The 15,948-nt window shown below is 44.1% G+C and overlaps 1 protein-coding gene across 17 annotated transcripts in view; it reads left to right on the plus strand.

Annotated features, from left to right (window-relative positions):
* Positions 1–15,948, plus strand: part of SETD4 (SET domain containing 4) — a 148,997-nt gene that overhangs the window by 72,351 nt on the left and 60,698 nt on the right. For 5 of the 17 annotated variants that reach the window (XM_029603497.1, XM_029603511.1, XM_029603513.1 and 2 more), the window contains exons 1-3: positions 81–210; positions 741–826; positions 9,722–9,933. In XM_029603497.1, coding sequence (XP_029459357.1) covers positions 9,909–9,933 — 25 coding nt within the window. In that variant the 5' untranslated portion in view covers positions 81–210; positions 741–826; positions 9,722–9,908. The other 12 variants (XM_029603505.1, XM_029603512.1, XM_029603507.1 and 9 more) reach the window with 9 other exon arrangements.

Consider the following 15,948-nt stretch of genomic DNA (forward strand, 5'->3'; position numbering starts at 1 on the left):
GGAGGATCAAACTAAGGAGAGCGTGGCCGGGCTCACTTAGCCAATTAAATTGACCGCGTGCGGGGTAACGAGGCTTGGCACGCACAGGCACGCAGAAGCAGTAGGGCGTGCTCTCGTTGGAGCGCGGAAGTGATGGGGGTGATTCCTGTAGGCAGGTTGAATAGCTTTGTTGAAGGAGAATCATGTGATGGCGAGGCACCAGAGCTGTGGGTACGAAGGAAACGTTTTACCTGCAAGCAGTCTCCTTTTCCTAGTTTCTCAGGGAATCAGAAACTGAACAAATTCATGTCATGTTAAAATTCAGATTTTAAGTCCTCTGGGTCCCTCTTTCGTTCTTTGTCTGAAGGAGGACTTTTTAGTGTGAAAAAGGCCATAAAAAATAGAAATTCCTGCCGTTGGAAATTAAAAACAAAAAGGCTTTGAGCTCTGAATTCAGCGATAAAGCATTTGTGTCAAAAGAGGCCTGGTATCAATCTCCACATTGCAAGCTTAGCCTAAACCTGATGCGATCGTGGCAATTTTCAAAATCTTTTTACCCGCTAAAATTGCTATCCTATATGTGAGTATAAGTATGTATGGGGATCAATAGCGTGTGTACGTTTACTTGTGAGAAAAGTTGGTGGGCTCAAGAGTCCGGGTGGGGAAGGCAACAATATGCTAGTGTTTTAAGGAAAACGTTTTAGCAGAAAAAGCAGTTACAAAACTCTACTATTACTTTTTTTTTTTTGTGGTCTTTCCAGGAAGTGAGCCTGCGCCAGCTTTGAGCCAGTAGAACTGGAGATCTTCTGTGGGAAACAGCCTGAATGCACTTAAAATTGGCAGGAAGGTTTGTGGCAGAGTTCTAGTAACTATTGTTGTGGTGTGGCAGCAGCAAGTACATGCACCAGTTTTGAGTTGAGAAGACCAGGCATCCATAATGCTCCAATAATGACACATTTTAACATTCTCAGGCCAATACTGTAAAGTACGCTCAGCTGAGCATACTGTTTAACACGCTGTTGGATGTTCGTTTTCCTAGCGTATAGCCAGATGGACTCAGGACCAATGGTTATTGTGCTCTCCTGATAGCAGATGGGAGACGGAGTCATATTTCAAAGCTGACAGCCTACATATACCTGTGCAGCATGCTTAGCTCTTCAGGATTTCTCCGTCTCTCATAGCAGATGTGGATACTATCCAAAAGAGTATAGTGTAACATTTACAAAAAAAGAAGAAAATTTACCTTTAAGAAGAGAGCCCCGCTTCTCCTGCAGTGAAACCTAACGGTCCCTCCCCCAGTCGAGTCTTTCCTGAGGTCGATTCGATATCCCTCAAAGGTGAGCCTTAGTCCGCTGGCCAATTCCCGGCGTGGACGTTGCCCCTAGGGTGGCTGAAAGGCAGCGGGTGCAGATTCGAGCGCGGCGGTGAAGGTATTTCCCTCTCCCCCCGCAGCTGGAGACTGCCCGACACGTGACCTGTAAATGCCGAGACCAGGTAAGGTAGAAACCTTTTCTTCTAAGTCCCCCCCCTCGCCGTCAGTACATGTGGAGCAGGCCAGAGGCTCGAGGCACCTAACTTGAGTGCGTCCGTAGGGATACACGCTTAACTGCGCGCACATCTGGGTTGTGCGCAAAGCAGCGCGCACAACTGCGCACATAATTGTGCCATGCGCACAAAATCTGCCGCCTGCACGCATAACTTGTGTGTACGTACTGTGCATAACTTCTGCACTCCCGACACGCACAACTCTTGCTCGGACAAATTTTTAAGCCCTACACGCGCACAAACGATGCCCATTCTGCCACTTGAGAGCTGCGCAGCCTGAATTAGAATCCCTGCTGGGCCAGCAGTGCGAAGAGAACCAGGGAGAGCCCACTCAAGACCTCCCACAGCCAGGAGCGGGATCCAGAACCACTGATGATGGCACCCCGGACCTAACTATGTCCAACTCTGCATCCCCACAGGAAAGTTCCTCCGGGGCTACCATTATAATCCTTCCTGGCATCAACATGGACCTAGGAACCTTCTCCTGGGTAGAATTTTTCAAAGGGCTGTAAACCTTTGTCCAGGGGCAACCAGCCCCGGCTATTCACTTGCCTCAAACTCTGCCGGAAGCACAAGCACTTCCCAGCACCTCCCGAGGATCCCGAGATATGCCGCTCCTATCCAAGATCATCCCAGATGGGGAGCCAGACACCTCAGAGGAGGAAACAGACTCCCTCGAAGAAGGGGAAATCCCCCCAGGGATGGAGCCATACTGGACCATGCTCCAGTTCTTCCACAAAGACGAATTACCATCTCTTGTGTCCCAAACTATGAAGACACTGGGTCTACCACGCACGGACCCTACATTGGAACCTAAAAAGAATGCATGAATTAGGGACCTTCATAATACCCAAGGTGCTGCAAGTATGCACTTGTGTTTTTGCACCTTGTGGGTCCTTTTTAAACATAGGTCCAATAGTCCACTATTTGCACAGAGATTTTTAACTTTTTTTACATTTTTCTTAAAACATGGAATGTTACTTCCCTTTTGTTCTTTGTCGGAGTCAGAGGTCCGACGCGCGTGTTTCGCGAGCCGCTGCTTCAAGGACGTCTCAAGGACGTTCTTGAACCTGCTGATAGCCACAGGTTCGGAAAACGGATGCTGGCAAAATTGAGCGTCCGTCTTCCAACCCGCGGGCAGATTTTTAATTTTTTTTTATTTTTGGGGCCTTTGGCAGGCAACCCCCCCCCCCCCCCCCCCCCCCCCCCCCCCGAAACCAATAGTGCCAGCAACGTGCAAATGCATGTTGATGGCCCTATTAGTTATTCCTGCGCGATACAGAAAGTAAAATGAGCAGCGAAGCCGCACATTTTACTTTCAGACCGACCACTTTATTATTAATACCATTGGCACCCTTAACACCCCCCCCTGTACACCACACACACAAAGAAAAACGATCTCCTTCCGTAAACCCTGCCCCCCGGAGGCCATATCCCTAGCAATTGAAACAGCCACCAAGACCCTAGATCTTTCAAGTCCTGATGCAGCCCTCCAATCATGGAACAATATCACCTCTTCCATAGCTGAGGAATTATGCCCCCTGATCCACAAAGAAATCCCCCTCTCTCAGAAAGATAAGAAACCATGGTACAATAATGATCTAAAAACGCTAAAGCAGACCCTCAGATCGAAGGAGCGCATCTGGCGTCGGCTACCCACACACACACACATTACAGAATACAAACAGACCCTTCACAATTACCGTCAAGCCACCCTCAAAGCCAAACGTGACTTCTACTCGTCTAGAATCCATGACTATCAATTCAACTCAAGCGCCCTCTTTTCCTATGTTGCTGACCTCACAAAGCCTTCCCTCCCCACATCCCATGAAAGCAACCCCATGGAAAAATGCGAAGAGCTTGCAAAGTATTTCCACAACAAAATTGCAAACATCATCAAGCGCTTCCTCCCTAAGCCCATCCCCACCCCACTGCTCCCCAACTATAGTGGCCCCATGCTGAAATCCCTAGACCTTACATCCACCTCGGAAATAGTGTCTATCCTAAAAAAGATAAAACCAGCATCCCACATTGCAGACACTATTCCCACAAAAACCCTCCTCTCCATGCCCACCTCTATTGCTAAACCCCTAGCTGACATCATAAATTGTTCCTTATCATCTGGTAAAGTCCCAGACCCACTCAAAACAGCTGTCGTCAAACCCCTCCTCAAAAAACCGTCCCTCAACCCCTCTGACCCAGCAAACTATCGATCCATTTCCAACCTCCCTCTTATTGCCAAAGTACTCGAGAAGGTAGTCAATTCCCAAGTTTCTGACTTCCTCGAGGACCACCACATCTTACATCCATCCCAATTTGGATTCCGTAAGGAGCGTAATACAGAAAATCTTCTGCTAGCAATCACCAACACCATCCACATAGGTATGGGCCAAGGGACATCTTTTCTCCTCGCTATCCTTGACATCTCAGCTGCCTTTGATACAGTCAATCACCAAATTCTACTATCCCTTCTAGCAGAAATAGGTATCGTAGGCACTGCTTTATCTTGGTTCTCTTCATACCTCTCCCACAGAGAATACATAGTAAAAATTGACAAAGCTGAATCTTCTCGCATCTCCCTCACACAAGGAGTTCCTCAGGGGTCCTCACTATCGTCTACCCTCTTCAATATCTATATACTGCCCCTGTGCCACCTGCTCTCCAACCTAGGACTGAACTTTTTTCTATATGCCGACGACGTTCAAATCCTCATCCCTATCCAAAACACACTAAAAGAAACCCTTCAACTCTGGGACTCCTATCTCACCTCCATCAATTCACTACTATCCAACCTTCACCTTGCCCTCAATGCTTCTAAAACTGAGATACTCATAATATCTAATCACCCTGAACTCTCACTCCCCAACAACATATCCTCACCCCACGTTTCATCCCCGACTGTTAGAGACCTCGGCATAGAACTTGACCAGAGCCTCGATTTCAAAGCTCATATTAAATCCCTTCTAAAGGGGGGCTTTTACAAACTCCACATCATGAAAAAGCTTAAACCTCTGCTCCACACACAAGATTTCCGACTATTCTTGCAGTCCACTATCCTCTCCAAAGTGGACTACTGCAATTCCCTCCTCCTTGGCCTTCCAGAGTCGACCATCAAACCCCTACAAATCCTACAGAACGCCATGGCGAGAAAACGAACACCCGAAAAAGAGACCACATCACCCCTATACTTAAGGACCTCCACTGGTTACCCATCTCATTCCGTATACAGTATAAAACCCTGACCACTCTCCACAACCTCCTCTACAAAACCAACCCCTGGCTCAAAGACTCACCGCATTTCCGTATAACCAATCGTCCAACCAGATCCTCTCATGCAGGTACTCTACATACTCCCTCCCTTAAAATCACTCATCTCACCTCCACGAGAGAAAGGGCCTTTACCATAGCGGGCCCTTCACTCTGGAATACCCTCCCCACCTTTCTCCGCCTTGAACCTTGCCTGGCCACCTTCAAAAAAGGCTTAAAAACTTGGCTTTTCAGAAAGGCCTATCCTGAAACCAACCAAACCTAGACACTTCTACCCAGTCCTACCCACCCCCACCTTTATAGCCTCCTAGTCTCCCTCCCTACCACCCCGCCCGCCTTTCCCTCCCTAAGGCAATACCTCTCCACCTCCCGCTGCCTGCCCTCCCTTTTTTATCGTTCTGCAATTTTATAAAGTATTTCAATGAAACTGAAGTAATTAATATTATTTTAGATGTAACTATTGTAAATAGATCCTTCTGTAAATAAGTTCCTTCTATTGTTTTCACGGTTGCTCTTTATTCTCTATTTCACGCTACCTATCTTTCCCTCTCTTCTCCTGTCTCCATTACCCCCCTCCTCTTTCTGGCCTGCTCCCATCCCCGGCCCCCTGTTCATTGTAATTCCTCCTTTAATTGAGTTACTTGTAAACCGGCGTGATGTGCCATACGAACGTCGGTATATTAAAAACTGTTAAATAAATAAATAAATAAATAAATAAATAATGCCTGCCAAAGGCCTCAAAAATAAAAAAAAATTAAAAATCTGCCCGCGGGTTGGAAGACGGACGCTCAATTTTGCCAGCATCCGTTTTCCGAACCCGTGGCTGTCAGCAGGTTCAAGAACCGACGCCGGTAAAAAATTGAGCATCGGCTGTCAAACCCGCTGACAGCCACCGCTTCTGTCAAAAAGGAGGCGCTAGGGACACGCTAGTGTCCCTAGCGCCTCCTTTTACCGCGGGCCCTAATTTGCATATCTTTCTTTACTGAATCGTGCGCCCAGGAGAGTGGGCGCTTGCTGGCTCTCCCGCACGTCTTACCGTATTGGCCCGTATGAAAGTATGGGCACAGTGGCGAGTTACATTAGTAGGACATCACTCTTATTCTTTTCTTACACATCTTTTTCATAATATTCCTGGGGTGTTCCTGGGGTGGTGGATTCTGCGCGGCTTCCCTTGGGGCTCCGAGGCCTGAGTCCCTGGGGGCGGCTTGGACGCGTGACGGGGTGAGCGGTGCCAGCAACCCCCATCCTCCTCATCCGCTCTGTCTCTGCTTTTCCCCTCAGCAGTCACTCTCTCTCTCTGTGCGGTTTGCACCCAGTGGCAGAATGTTTCGATTCATGAGAGACGGCAACCCTGAGGAGCCTCCACTGTTTGTCATGGACCCTTTTGCTCTGCACAGGCAGCAGTTGAGCCGGATGCTTTCTTGGGGGCTTTGGCTTCAGCCCCTTTTTGAGCCTGACAGATGGCAGTCTTCCTGTAGCTCGGCCTCCTGCCCCCAACCGTAGGATGCAGGGATTTCAAACTGAAACTGACAACGGAGGGAGTCCTCAGAGAGAATGAGACCCGCCCACAAAATGACATCATCATGCTAACGGCAGAGCCGGTAAAAGACGCCGTTACATCGGGCGTCGCGCGCCAAAGGGCGCGACAAAGGGGCTTTCCCCTTTGTGCTCCCCTTCGTGCTAACTTTCGTGCTGTGTGTAAAATAAGTTTAGTTAAGTTTGTTATTTAAGTAACCTCTATTAAGCTGTCTAATAACTTTGCTTTTACATTTTTAATTCTAGATGTTCTATGTATTCGACTAAGGAATTATATTTCCTGCTTGTTCAGATTTCAGTGTAAACCGGCCTGATTAGCATTTTATGCAAGAAGGTCGGTATATAAAAATTAAAAATAAATAAATAAAATATTACTTTGCAGTTGGTTTCTACCCTAGGGCTTTCCAAGCTTGGAAAGCAAGAGGAATAGTTATGGTGGAACACGTGACCTTCCAAGGTGCATTTGATCCTTGGACAATTTAAAATTTAGATACCCGGACTGGAATGTGAACATCCTGGAATTTGCCCAGATGCGACACTTTATACAGATGCAGTGGCGATTACATGTTTTGAGCACTACTAAAACATTATTTGAAAATTATTGTAGTCAAGTTGATAGAATCAGGGGACTAATCTCAAAAACTTATGCCATATTACAACAAAGGGCAATGTTAAGTATCCTCATATGCAAGCATGGGAAACAGATCTGGGGATTATATCAGTGAAAGAGATTGGGAATTCATCTTTCCCTGTAGGTACCCGGATCAGGCCAGACACTTGGGTTCATCTCCCCTTATCAGCAGATGGAGAAGGAGAAAAAAACCTTGCTGACACCGAATTAAGCAGCTGTGCCAGCTGCAGTTCGTCGGTATTTCTCGGTCTCCAGCAGATGGCAGAGGCTGTTAATCCTGCAGTTGACTACCGGTAATATTTTTTTTTTTTCCAGCTAATTTTTTTTCTTTTGAGCCTTCCTCCCAGGGGTTTCTTTTATTTTTTTATTTTTTTTAAAATCCTTAGTATTCTTCCCTATCTGGTTGAGGTGGCCGAGCTGGGGGTTGGTACCCTTGTGTGTACTTGGTCTGGGTGCCTGTGAGGTGTAAATCTGGTTGGAATTTCCGGCTTTTCCTAACTTACCAGCATCTGATCCTAATGCAAGGGAGCTCAAACGTCTGGATGTTCAGAGAGCTTTATTGCGTTACCTCGATTACCAATGACTTTAGGAGGTCCGATCACCTCTTTGTGCCATGGAGTGGTCCTAATAGAGGCTCCAAGGCTTCTAAAGCCTCTATTGCACGATGGTTGAAGGAGGCTATTTCTTCCATGTATATTATACAGGGTCGTCCAGTTCTGGAAGGCTTGTGTGCTCACTCCACACATTCACAAGCGGCCTCGTGGGCAGAATCTCAACTTGTTTCCCCACAGGAAATTTGCAGAGCGGCGACTTGGAAGTCGCTGCATACTTTTGCAAGGCACTATCGCTTAGATGTCGGGGCTCCAGCAAACCCTTCCTTTGGCGAGAGTGTTTTGCGAGCGGGACTCTCCAGGTCCCACCCTGGGTTAGGTCTTTGGTACATCCCAGGTGTCTGGACTGATCCGGGTACGTACAGGGAAAGGAAAATTGGTTCTTACCTGCTAATTTTCGTTCTTGTAGTACCACGGATCAGTCCAGAGCCCGCCCAATTAGAAGGGAGTTATATTAAGGGGAGAGTTGTCAGCTCAGCTGTAAGATTGCTCTCTGTTGCATTCCATGTTCTTGTTAATTGTTGTTTAATGGTTACCTATTTTTTGCTATTATCTGCTTTGATATAGATATATACTGACGAACTGCAGGTGGCACGGTTGCTTAATACGGTGTCAGCGAAGTTTTTTTTTCTCTGTCTCCATCTGCTGATAAGGGGAGATGAACCCAGGTGTCTGGCCTGATCTGTGGTACTACAGGAATGAAAATTAGCAGGTAATTTTCCTATCAAAGTACACGAAAAAGTTCCATTTCGGCCCATATTCAAGAAAAGTTTTACAAACTTCTGTACCGTTGGCATTTAGCCCCAGTAAAATTACATGGCATATCCCCCTCCCAGTCCTGAAAATGTTGGAGGGATTGTGCAGCATTGGGTACTTATGTACATGTCTGGTGGAAATGTAGCAGAATAATACCATTTTGGACCCAGGTAGCCACATGGCTTTCTGGAATGTTGGACGTGGAGGTTGGAGTTGATGCATTCCACATGCTCCTTGGTAAACCAGATTTGCATTTAACTAAGCACCAACAATGTTTTTGTGTGCTAGTTTATGCTGCAGCTAGGTGTGAACTTGCTTTGTTCTGAAAGAGCACAGAATTACTGACATTCCAGTCAGTGATTCAACGAGTACATTTTCGTAATCATATGACCCATTTAACGGCCATTCGATATGATACCCGCTCTTCCTATCATAAAATGTGTGATTCATTCCTAGCTTGGCAAAAACAGCAAGGACCTCAACCTATGTAAGCACCTGCTATTAACGGGCTGTTTTGCTGCTAGTAACGTTTATCGCTATAATTGAGGCATAAGATCTGACCCCTGCTTAATGCCTATTATGCATCTTCATGTTTGCTGCTTATTACTTATTTATTAGTACGTGGAGATCTTGATAAAACATGGTTCATTGCTGACTAGGATCACATGTCTAATTTAAATGACTGCTTGTAAGAGGGTAACTGTATTCCTATTTCTTTTTCTTTACAACCATACTGATCTGTGGTGGGGGGGGAGGGTTGGGATTGTTTATGGATATTTGTTATAAGAAAATGGTGGATGCTATTGTGTTACAGTAGTTATTGTTTTGTTTGTACTGGTGTGATGCATCCAATAAAATATTTACAAAAAAAAAGAAGTTTTTACAAATGTAAATGCACTTTACCCATATAAGTGGGTTTTTGAAAATTGCTACAATATATGCCATTGAATTGTCCATAGGATGTACCCATGTAAGTGCACTTTATGCAGTAAATAGCTTTTTGAAAATTTCTACAATAGTAGTTACGTGTAAATCCTTTTGAAAATTACCCTCTTAGCGACTATCCCTTCCTCTCTACAGCATTTCAGCATGTAACGTTCCTGTCCTTGTTGCCGTCCCGTACAGTTCCTCCTCCCTTTTCGAGCACTCACTGTCTCCATTTGCTCTGACAAGTCAACTGCACTGCCCTTGTCTGAGATCAACTCAGCCAGTTACAGAGTGGCCTGCTTAGCAGGACAGAGAACTTCCCCTGATTCCCAGAATCACAGCAGCAAAAAAAAAAAAAAAAAATTATAATAAAACATAGCCCTCTTCTTGTCTTCCATTCTTCTGCTGCTGTCAGCCTGTCTCATAAAGTTGAAGCGCCTGCTTTTTTTTTTTTTTTTTTTTTTTGCAGGCTATGATTTGTTCTCTTTCCAGTTGGGTGCTCGTCTGTGATGTCAGATTCTCCAGGGTGAAGGGGGAAAGACTGAACCAGCAGAGCCTGTTCTAAGGAAGGACGGGGCTGGACCAGCAAGCAGGGCATTCTAGCCAGAGGTCTCACTCCTGCAACTTTCTAGACACAGGAGGTCTCACTCACTTGCATGTTTCAGCTTCCAGGTATGCTTGGTAAGTAGGAAGTCAATAGAAATCTAGAAGAGGATTGGGGAGCAGCTGTTGCAGGTGGCAGCTTGAATTGGGGGTGGGGGGGGGGGTCATGACCCTTGTGCCTATCCGATGCCTATCAGTACCGTTTTGTGAAAAGTGGAAGTTGTACACCAATCAGAAAAAAAAAAAGTAATATGGTTTAAATAATTCTCCCTGACTCTTAGAAGACATGAAGCCAAGGAGAAGGGTGTTTGCACTATTTTCAAGTCCCAGCTAGAATATTGCAAACAAGACTACCAAATGGAGATCTAATCTGTATATCCCTCTCCGCAGTATACAGTCAGATTTTTCCATAGCATATGCTTACCGCAGGGCTTCCCAAACCTATCCTGGGGTCTCCATACCCAGTTGGGTTTTCAGGGTATCCACAGTGAATATGCATGAGATAAATTTGCATGTCAAGGCTTAGTAGATGCAAATTTATCTTGTGCATATTCATTGTGGATATCCTGCAAACCCGATTGGCTCTGGTGTCCCCAAGACAAATTTGGGAAGCCCTGTCTTATCATATTTAATACAAGGAATTTTTGTTTTAACTCTTTTTGAATGATGTAGGGCAAAAGAGCCCAATTGTACCAAGACTGCTGCAGTGCAAGAAACAGATTTCTGATTTAGGGAACTGTTTACTAAAGTGCGCTATTCATTTAAGGTTTATTTATTTAACAGCTTTTCTATACCGACATTAAAATACACATCATATCGGTTTACATTTTAACAGAAAAGGTTGGAAATTACAATAAACAGGGGCGGGGGAGAACAGGACAATCGATAAATAGGAAGCAGGAAAGAAACAAACTTAATAGAAGAAACCAGAAACGAGCGATAAACTAATAATGGGAACGAGAATTTACAAGGGTGCAGTGGGAAGCAATAATTAGAGGAATTCAGCGGGGTACATTGGAAAAAGAGGAAGGCACGGGGTCGGCACGGAATTAGTCGGGGAAAGCCTGGCGGAAGAGCCATGTCTTCAGCATTTTTCGGAATTTGAACGGGCATGGCTCTAGGCGGAGATTGAGGGGTAGAGAGTTCCATTGAGTAGGGCCAGCAATCGACAATGCACGATCTCTAGTGGCTGTAAGTTGGGCTTTCTTAAGAGGGGGGACTTGTAAACTGCCTTTGCGATTCATTCTGGTGGGGCGGGAGGAATGAGTAAGTTTCAGCGGTTCAGTTAGCCATGAGGATTTATCTTTGTGGATGGCCTTGTGTATGATGGTAAGGATTTTAAAAAGTATGCGGTGTGAAATGGGGAGCCAATGTAGGTCCTTGAGGATGGGGGGTTATGTGATCTGATTTGCGGACATTGCTAATTATCCTTGCTGTAGCGTTTTGTAAGATCTGTAGAGGTCTGAGAGTGGGAGGCCAAGATAGAGCGAATTGCAGTAATCAAGCTTAGAAGATAAAGTGGCTTGGACGACGGTTTTAAGATTGTGTGTGTGGAGTAGAGGTTTGAGCTTTTTAATAACCATGAGTTTATAAAAACCTCCTTTAATGACGGAGGAGATATGGCTTTTCATGTTAAGATGTGCGTCAACTAGGACGCCAAGGTTTCGTACAGAAGGTTGGGAAGTGAAGGTGGCGATCGCAGGGTCGTCGGAGGGAGCAAGCTTGAAAGTTTGTTGGTTATGGATGAGGAGGAGCTCAGTTTTAGCAGTGTTAAGGGCAAGCTGAAGGGAGGACAGATAGATGTTGATGGAGGAGAGGCATTTTTCCCAGAAATTTAAGGAGGCAGTTAGAGAGTCCTGGATGGGGATGATGATTTGGACATCATCTGCGTATAAGTAGAATTTGAGGCCGAGATCAGAAAGATGGTGACAGAGGGGGAGGAGGTAGATGTTAAAGAGGGTGGAGGAAAGGGAAGCGCCTTGGAGGACTCCTTGAGAGAGGGTGAAATGGGAGGATTCAGAGGCACCTAGTTTTACAGAGAAATGTCTGTTAGAAAGATAGGATCTGAACCATAGTAAGGCAGTGCCAGCGATGCCAGTGTCGGCAAGGCATGAAATCAGTAGGTCATGGCTAATAGTATCAAACGCCGCAGAGATGTCAAGGAAAGCAATGAGGTTGTACCCCTTAAGTGGACAGTGCGTTAAAGTGCTGCAGTTGCATGCATTAAAAACGCACTTTATTTCTTATGAGCTTCACAGACTGAGGTGCTACTCTTCTACTGGATAAAAAGAGGAGGGGTTGTGGCCAAACTTTAGCCAGAGAGGGCACATATTGAGTGCTTTCTGGCTGAGGTTAGATGTGCAAGTCTGGTTAGAAAATTTGTTATTCTTACATTATCTGGGTAAGTCCTGCTGAATATTGAGATAAAGTTACATGCATAGCCTTACCCCTGCCTGCTCTCTGAATATTTACACTTAATATTTCTTGTATCATTTGAACACTTTAAGTGTTTTCAGCTGGACAGTCAAGTACCTAGTCTACCAGTGATGCATATGTCCTAAGAGTTATAGAAATAATAAATAGTAGTTCACATAGTAGATAAGTGGAATATTCAAGCAGATTGGCTGAGCAGAAAAGCTATGAAATCAGTAGAATGGGAACTGAAGATGGAGGGGTTCTGAGTTGATTTGCTCATGCTGAGGAGGAACAACCATGGGTCTGGCTATAGAATGGAATGAAGTCTCCCATCAATGACAATGTTTGAGTTTTCAGCATTTCCCTTTGGCTAAATTTCTTTGTGTCCATTGATGTGGTGTAAGACCAATCCTTGATCTGCAGATGAGACCATGGGTGGCACAGGTGAAACCTGCAGTTAATGAAGCAGTGGAGCTGGTGTGTCTTATTTACAATATTTGATATTCCGCCTTTTGCTAGGTTTGGTCTCAAAGCGCATAACAGAAATTAAGACTTAAACAGGTATAACATGGTTAATGTAATTAACATTGAGTGCCATTTTGTGACATAAGGACCAAGTGTCTAAGGCGCCGAACTTAAGTGTTCCTTCTTCTCTGTGCTGGGTGTTATAGTCTCCTGATGGAGTCCTGGGTTCGAATCCCAGTTCTAAAAATGCTCATCCTTCAATTTGTTTGGGTGATGGCCTGGATTGGCCACTGTTGGAAACAGGATGCAGGGCTTGATGGACCCTTGGTCTGACCCAGCATGGCAACTTCTTATGTTCTTAATGAGCCAGCCAAGTGATGGAGCTGTTTCTATCTGACCCTGTCCAAATCCATCTCCTCCCAACTACTGTCTACTTTACAGATTTTAAGGTTGTATTTGAGGTTATCCTTGAATCTGAAGTGTGGTCTTCCTTGGGATCTGTGTCCACTTTTTGGTTAGCTATAAGCCTAAGTTTGGGAATTCTGGTGTCCTCCATTCTAGAACTTTGGCACCTTACAAGGACTTCTCTGTTGGAGATCCTGTCTTGTCAGCTTAGTGCATTACAGATGGATCTCAGGGAGCACTGATGGAATTGCTTGAATTGCCTCTAATGTCTGCAGTATAATGTCCAGGATTCACATACATTTAATGATGTGGTCAGTACTACTGCTTTGTTCACTTTATTCTTAATGAGTAGTCTTGCCCCTCTCTCATCCTATAGGTGATGATAAAGTCTGCCAAAAGAAGAACTTGTCTTGACAGTGCATTGCATAATCTAATTGTTGGTTAGTTATGTTTCCAAGATAACAGTTTGTCAGTTGCGCTCAGTTAATGAAAACTGTTGGCTTGCCAAAGGGCTTAGAGGATGCTGTCTGGTACATGATCTCCTCTGTTTGTTTTTTTCAGGCTCATGGTGAGCCCAAAGTGTCTAGCTGCCTGGGCAAACCGGTCTACGTTAGCCTGGAGTGGCTACTAGCGCACAGTCATCTGCAAACAAGTCTCCAACCAGTGATTCCACCTCCTTAGTCTGAACATGAAAATGTCTCAGGTTGATCATGATTGGATCCCCAGTCTTTGTCCTGGAAGATGTCCAAGGGTGTCATGGAAAACAATAGACGAGTGTTGGTGCCAGTACACAGTAGAAAAGCTGTGAAACCAGTAATATGGGAACTTAAGTTGGAGATATTTGTGATGAGCTGCACATGCTGAGGCAGAAGAACTATGAATCTGAACAAAATGGAAAACCTCCAATGTACTTCAGGCAATTCTTACAGGAATAAGCATTAGTCATGGATATATATAGTGATTCTCAAGAAGTTTTAGAAGTTTTATTTATATATATATCACTTTTTTGTGGGTGATGCTAAGGAGAGTGGTATTCATGATTGAGGCAGACATCATCCTTATTATACCTTATTGGCCAAGAAACCTGATGTTTGTGGCTATTGGATCTGTCAGTGGCAGAACCTTTGAAACTTCAGTGATGGTATCATAAGCCAAGGGTCATACATTTTCTTATTCTATTATCTCTGACTGACAATATGGAAGTTGAAAGGAAAACCCTGCATAATAAAATGTTCAGGTCAAGTAGTTACTGGACTATTAAAACCCAGAAATATTTCTTAAAGTGAGCTTATTATTCAATTTGGAAACATTGTTCTCAGCATCAAAGTGTTTGTTAAAGTTTATTCTAGAATCTCTTTTCCAAGGCATGAATTTAGGTGTGTGCAACAGTGCACTTAACAGTTTATGCAATTAGAGAGTCTGTTAGAGGTCCATATATTTCCTACCACCCAGGTATGAAACTTTTTTTTAAAAAGGCAACAAAACTGCTACAGTAGCTTTGCATCTCCCTTTTCTTGAAATGTGAATGATGTTTTAAGTATTTTATAGGAACTAACCACCTGACCTTTAGGATTGACTTTTCTTTATTTTTCCACTATTAAGATGGTATTTTTGCTTGCAGTTTGCTAAGGAAAAAGTTAATTGAAGACTTTATCATTGTTTTTTTTTTCTCTTTATTCAAGGTTTTTTCAAGCCAAAGTATTAATTGCTTTGAGATATTTTTCCTAAAATGCATCCTTTCGCATCCTTCAAGAGGTCTTCCTAGGTTAATCCTGACTTCTAAAGAACAGCAATTGTGGTCTTTAGAGCTTATTTAACAGCCAAAGTCATACTTATAAAAATGAAATAATTGTTTTGTGGTATTTTGTGCATGTAAGAAAAGATTACCAGCTACAGATACTTCACTTGCAAGGTGGATTCAGTGTTTGACTTAAAGGCTACAAGAAGACTTGCAAACGCCTTTTAGTCTACCTACAGCTCATTCCACTAGAGCAGCATCCTTCATTTGCAACGAGAGCTCACATATTACTAGAGGAAATCTGAAAATCAATAGCATGAAACTCAGTTCATACATTCACAAAACACAGTATGAAGCTCTAAGTGGTAGATTAAAAAAAAAAGTCAGGTGGTATTTTTTCATCTTGACTATGGAGGATGCCTGGAATGTCTTCTCAGAGAAGGTGCTGATTACGAGGACAGTGACAGACTTCAAAAAAATATTGGATAAACACAGAGGATCTTTAGTGGCAAGAAAATGGTAATGAAACTCAGGACAACCTTCACTAAGAAACAGATGCAGCCACATTCAGCAGTGATATAGCTGCATTGTGCTTTCTGGGGTAACCTGCACAGAGCAGCAGTTGCAGCCCTAAAGCAGATAGAATAGGATTGGAGGTTGGGTTCCAGGTATGAATTTGATCTGTTTGTTCTGGAGTAGAATGAATTAGCCATGGAATACCCACTGAAGCCCTGGAGAGTCAACTACCTAACTAGGATTAGCTCTGATATCAATTGAGGAGCATCGCGAGGCAATGCCTGCTTGGGATTCCTGCACATGCTTAGTAGAGGAAATGCTCTACTGAGCTAAGAGGTCTGTTCAGTGCCATCAGATGTCACCCACATGTAATTTATTTATTATTTATTTAAAGGCTTTTATAAACTGATAACCATTTGCACAACGTATCGGTTTACATGGAACAGGGTGATTAAATAATTATAGGATAACATTTAATGATTAATTCATTCTCCTATCGACAGTAAACACTGTTTACAGTAAGCAAACTTGCTTTCTCCAGCAGTACATAAGCA

Source organism: Rhinatrema bivittatum, chromosome 5 (genome assembly GCF_901001135.1).
Source record: "Rhinatrema bivittatum chromosome 5, aRhiBiv1.1, whole genome shotgun sequence".
NCBI classification, from domain to species: domain Eukaryota; kingdom Metazoa; phylum Chordata; class Amphibia; order Gymnophiona; family Rhinatrematidae; genus Rhinatrema; species Rhinatrema bivittatum.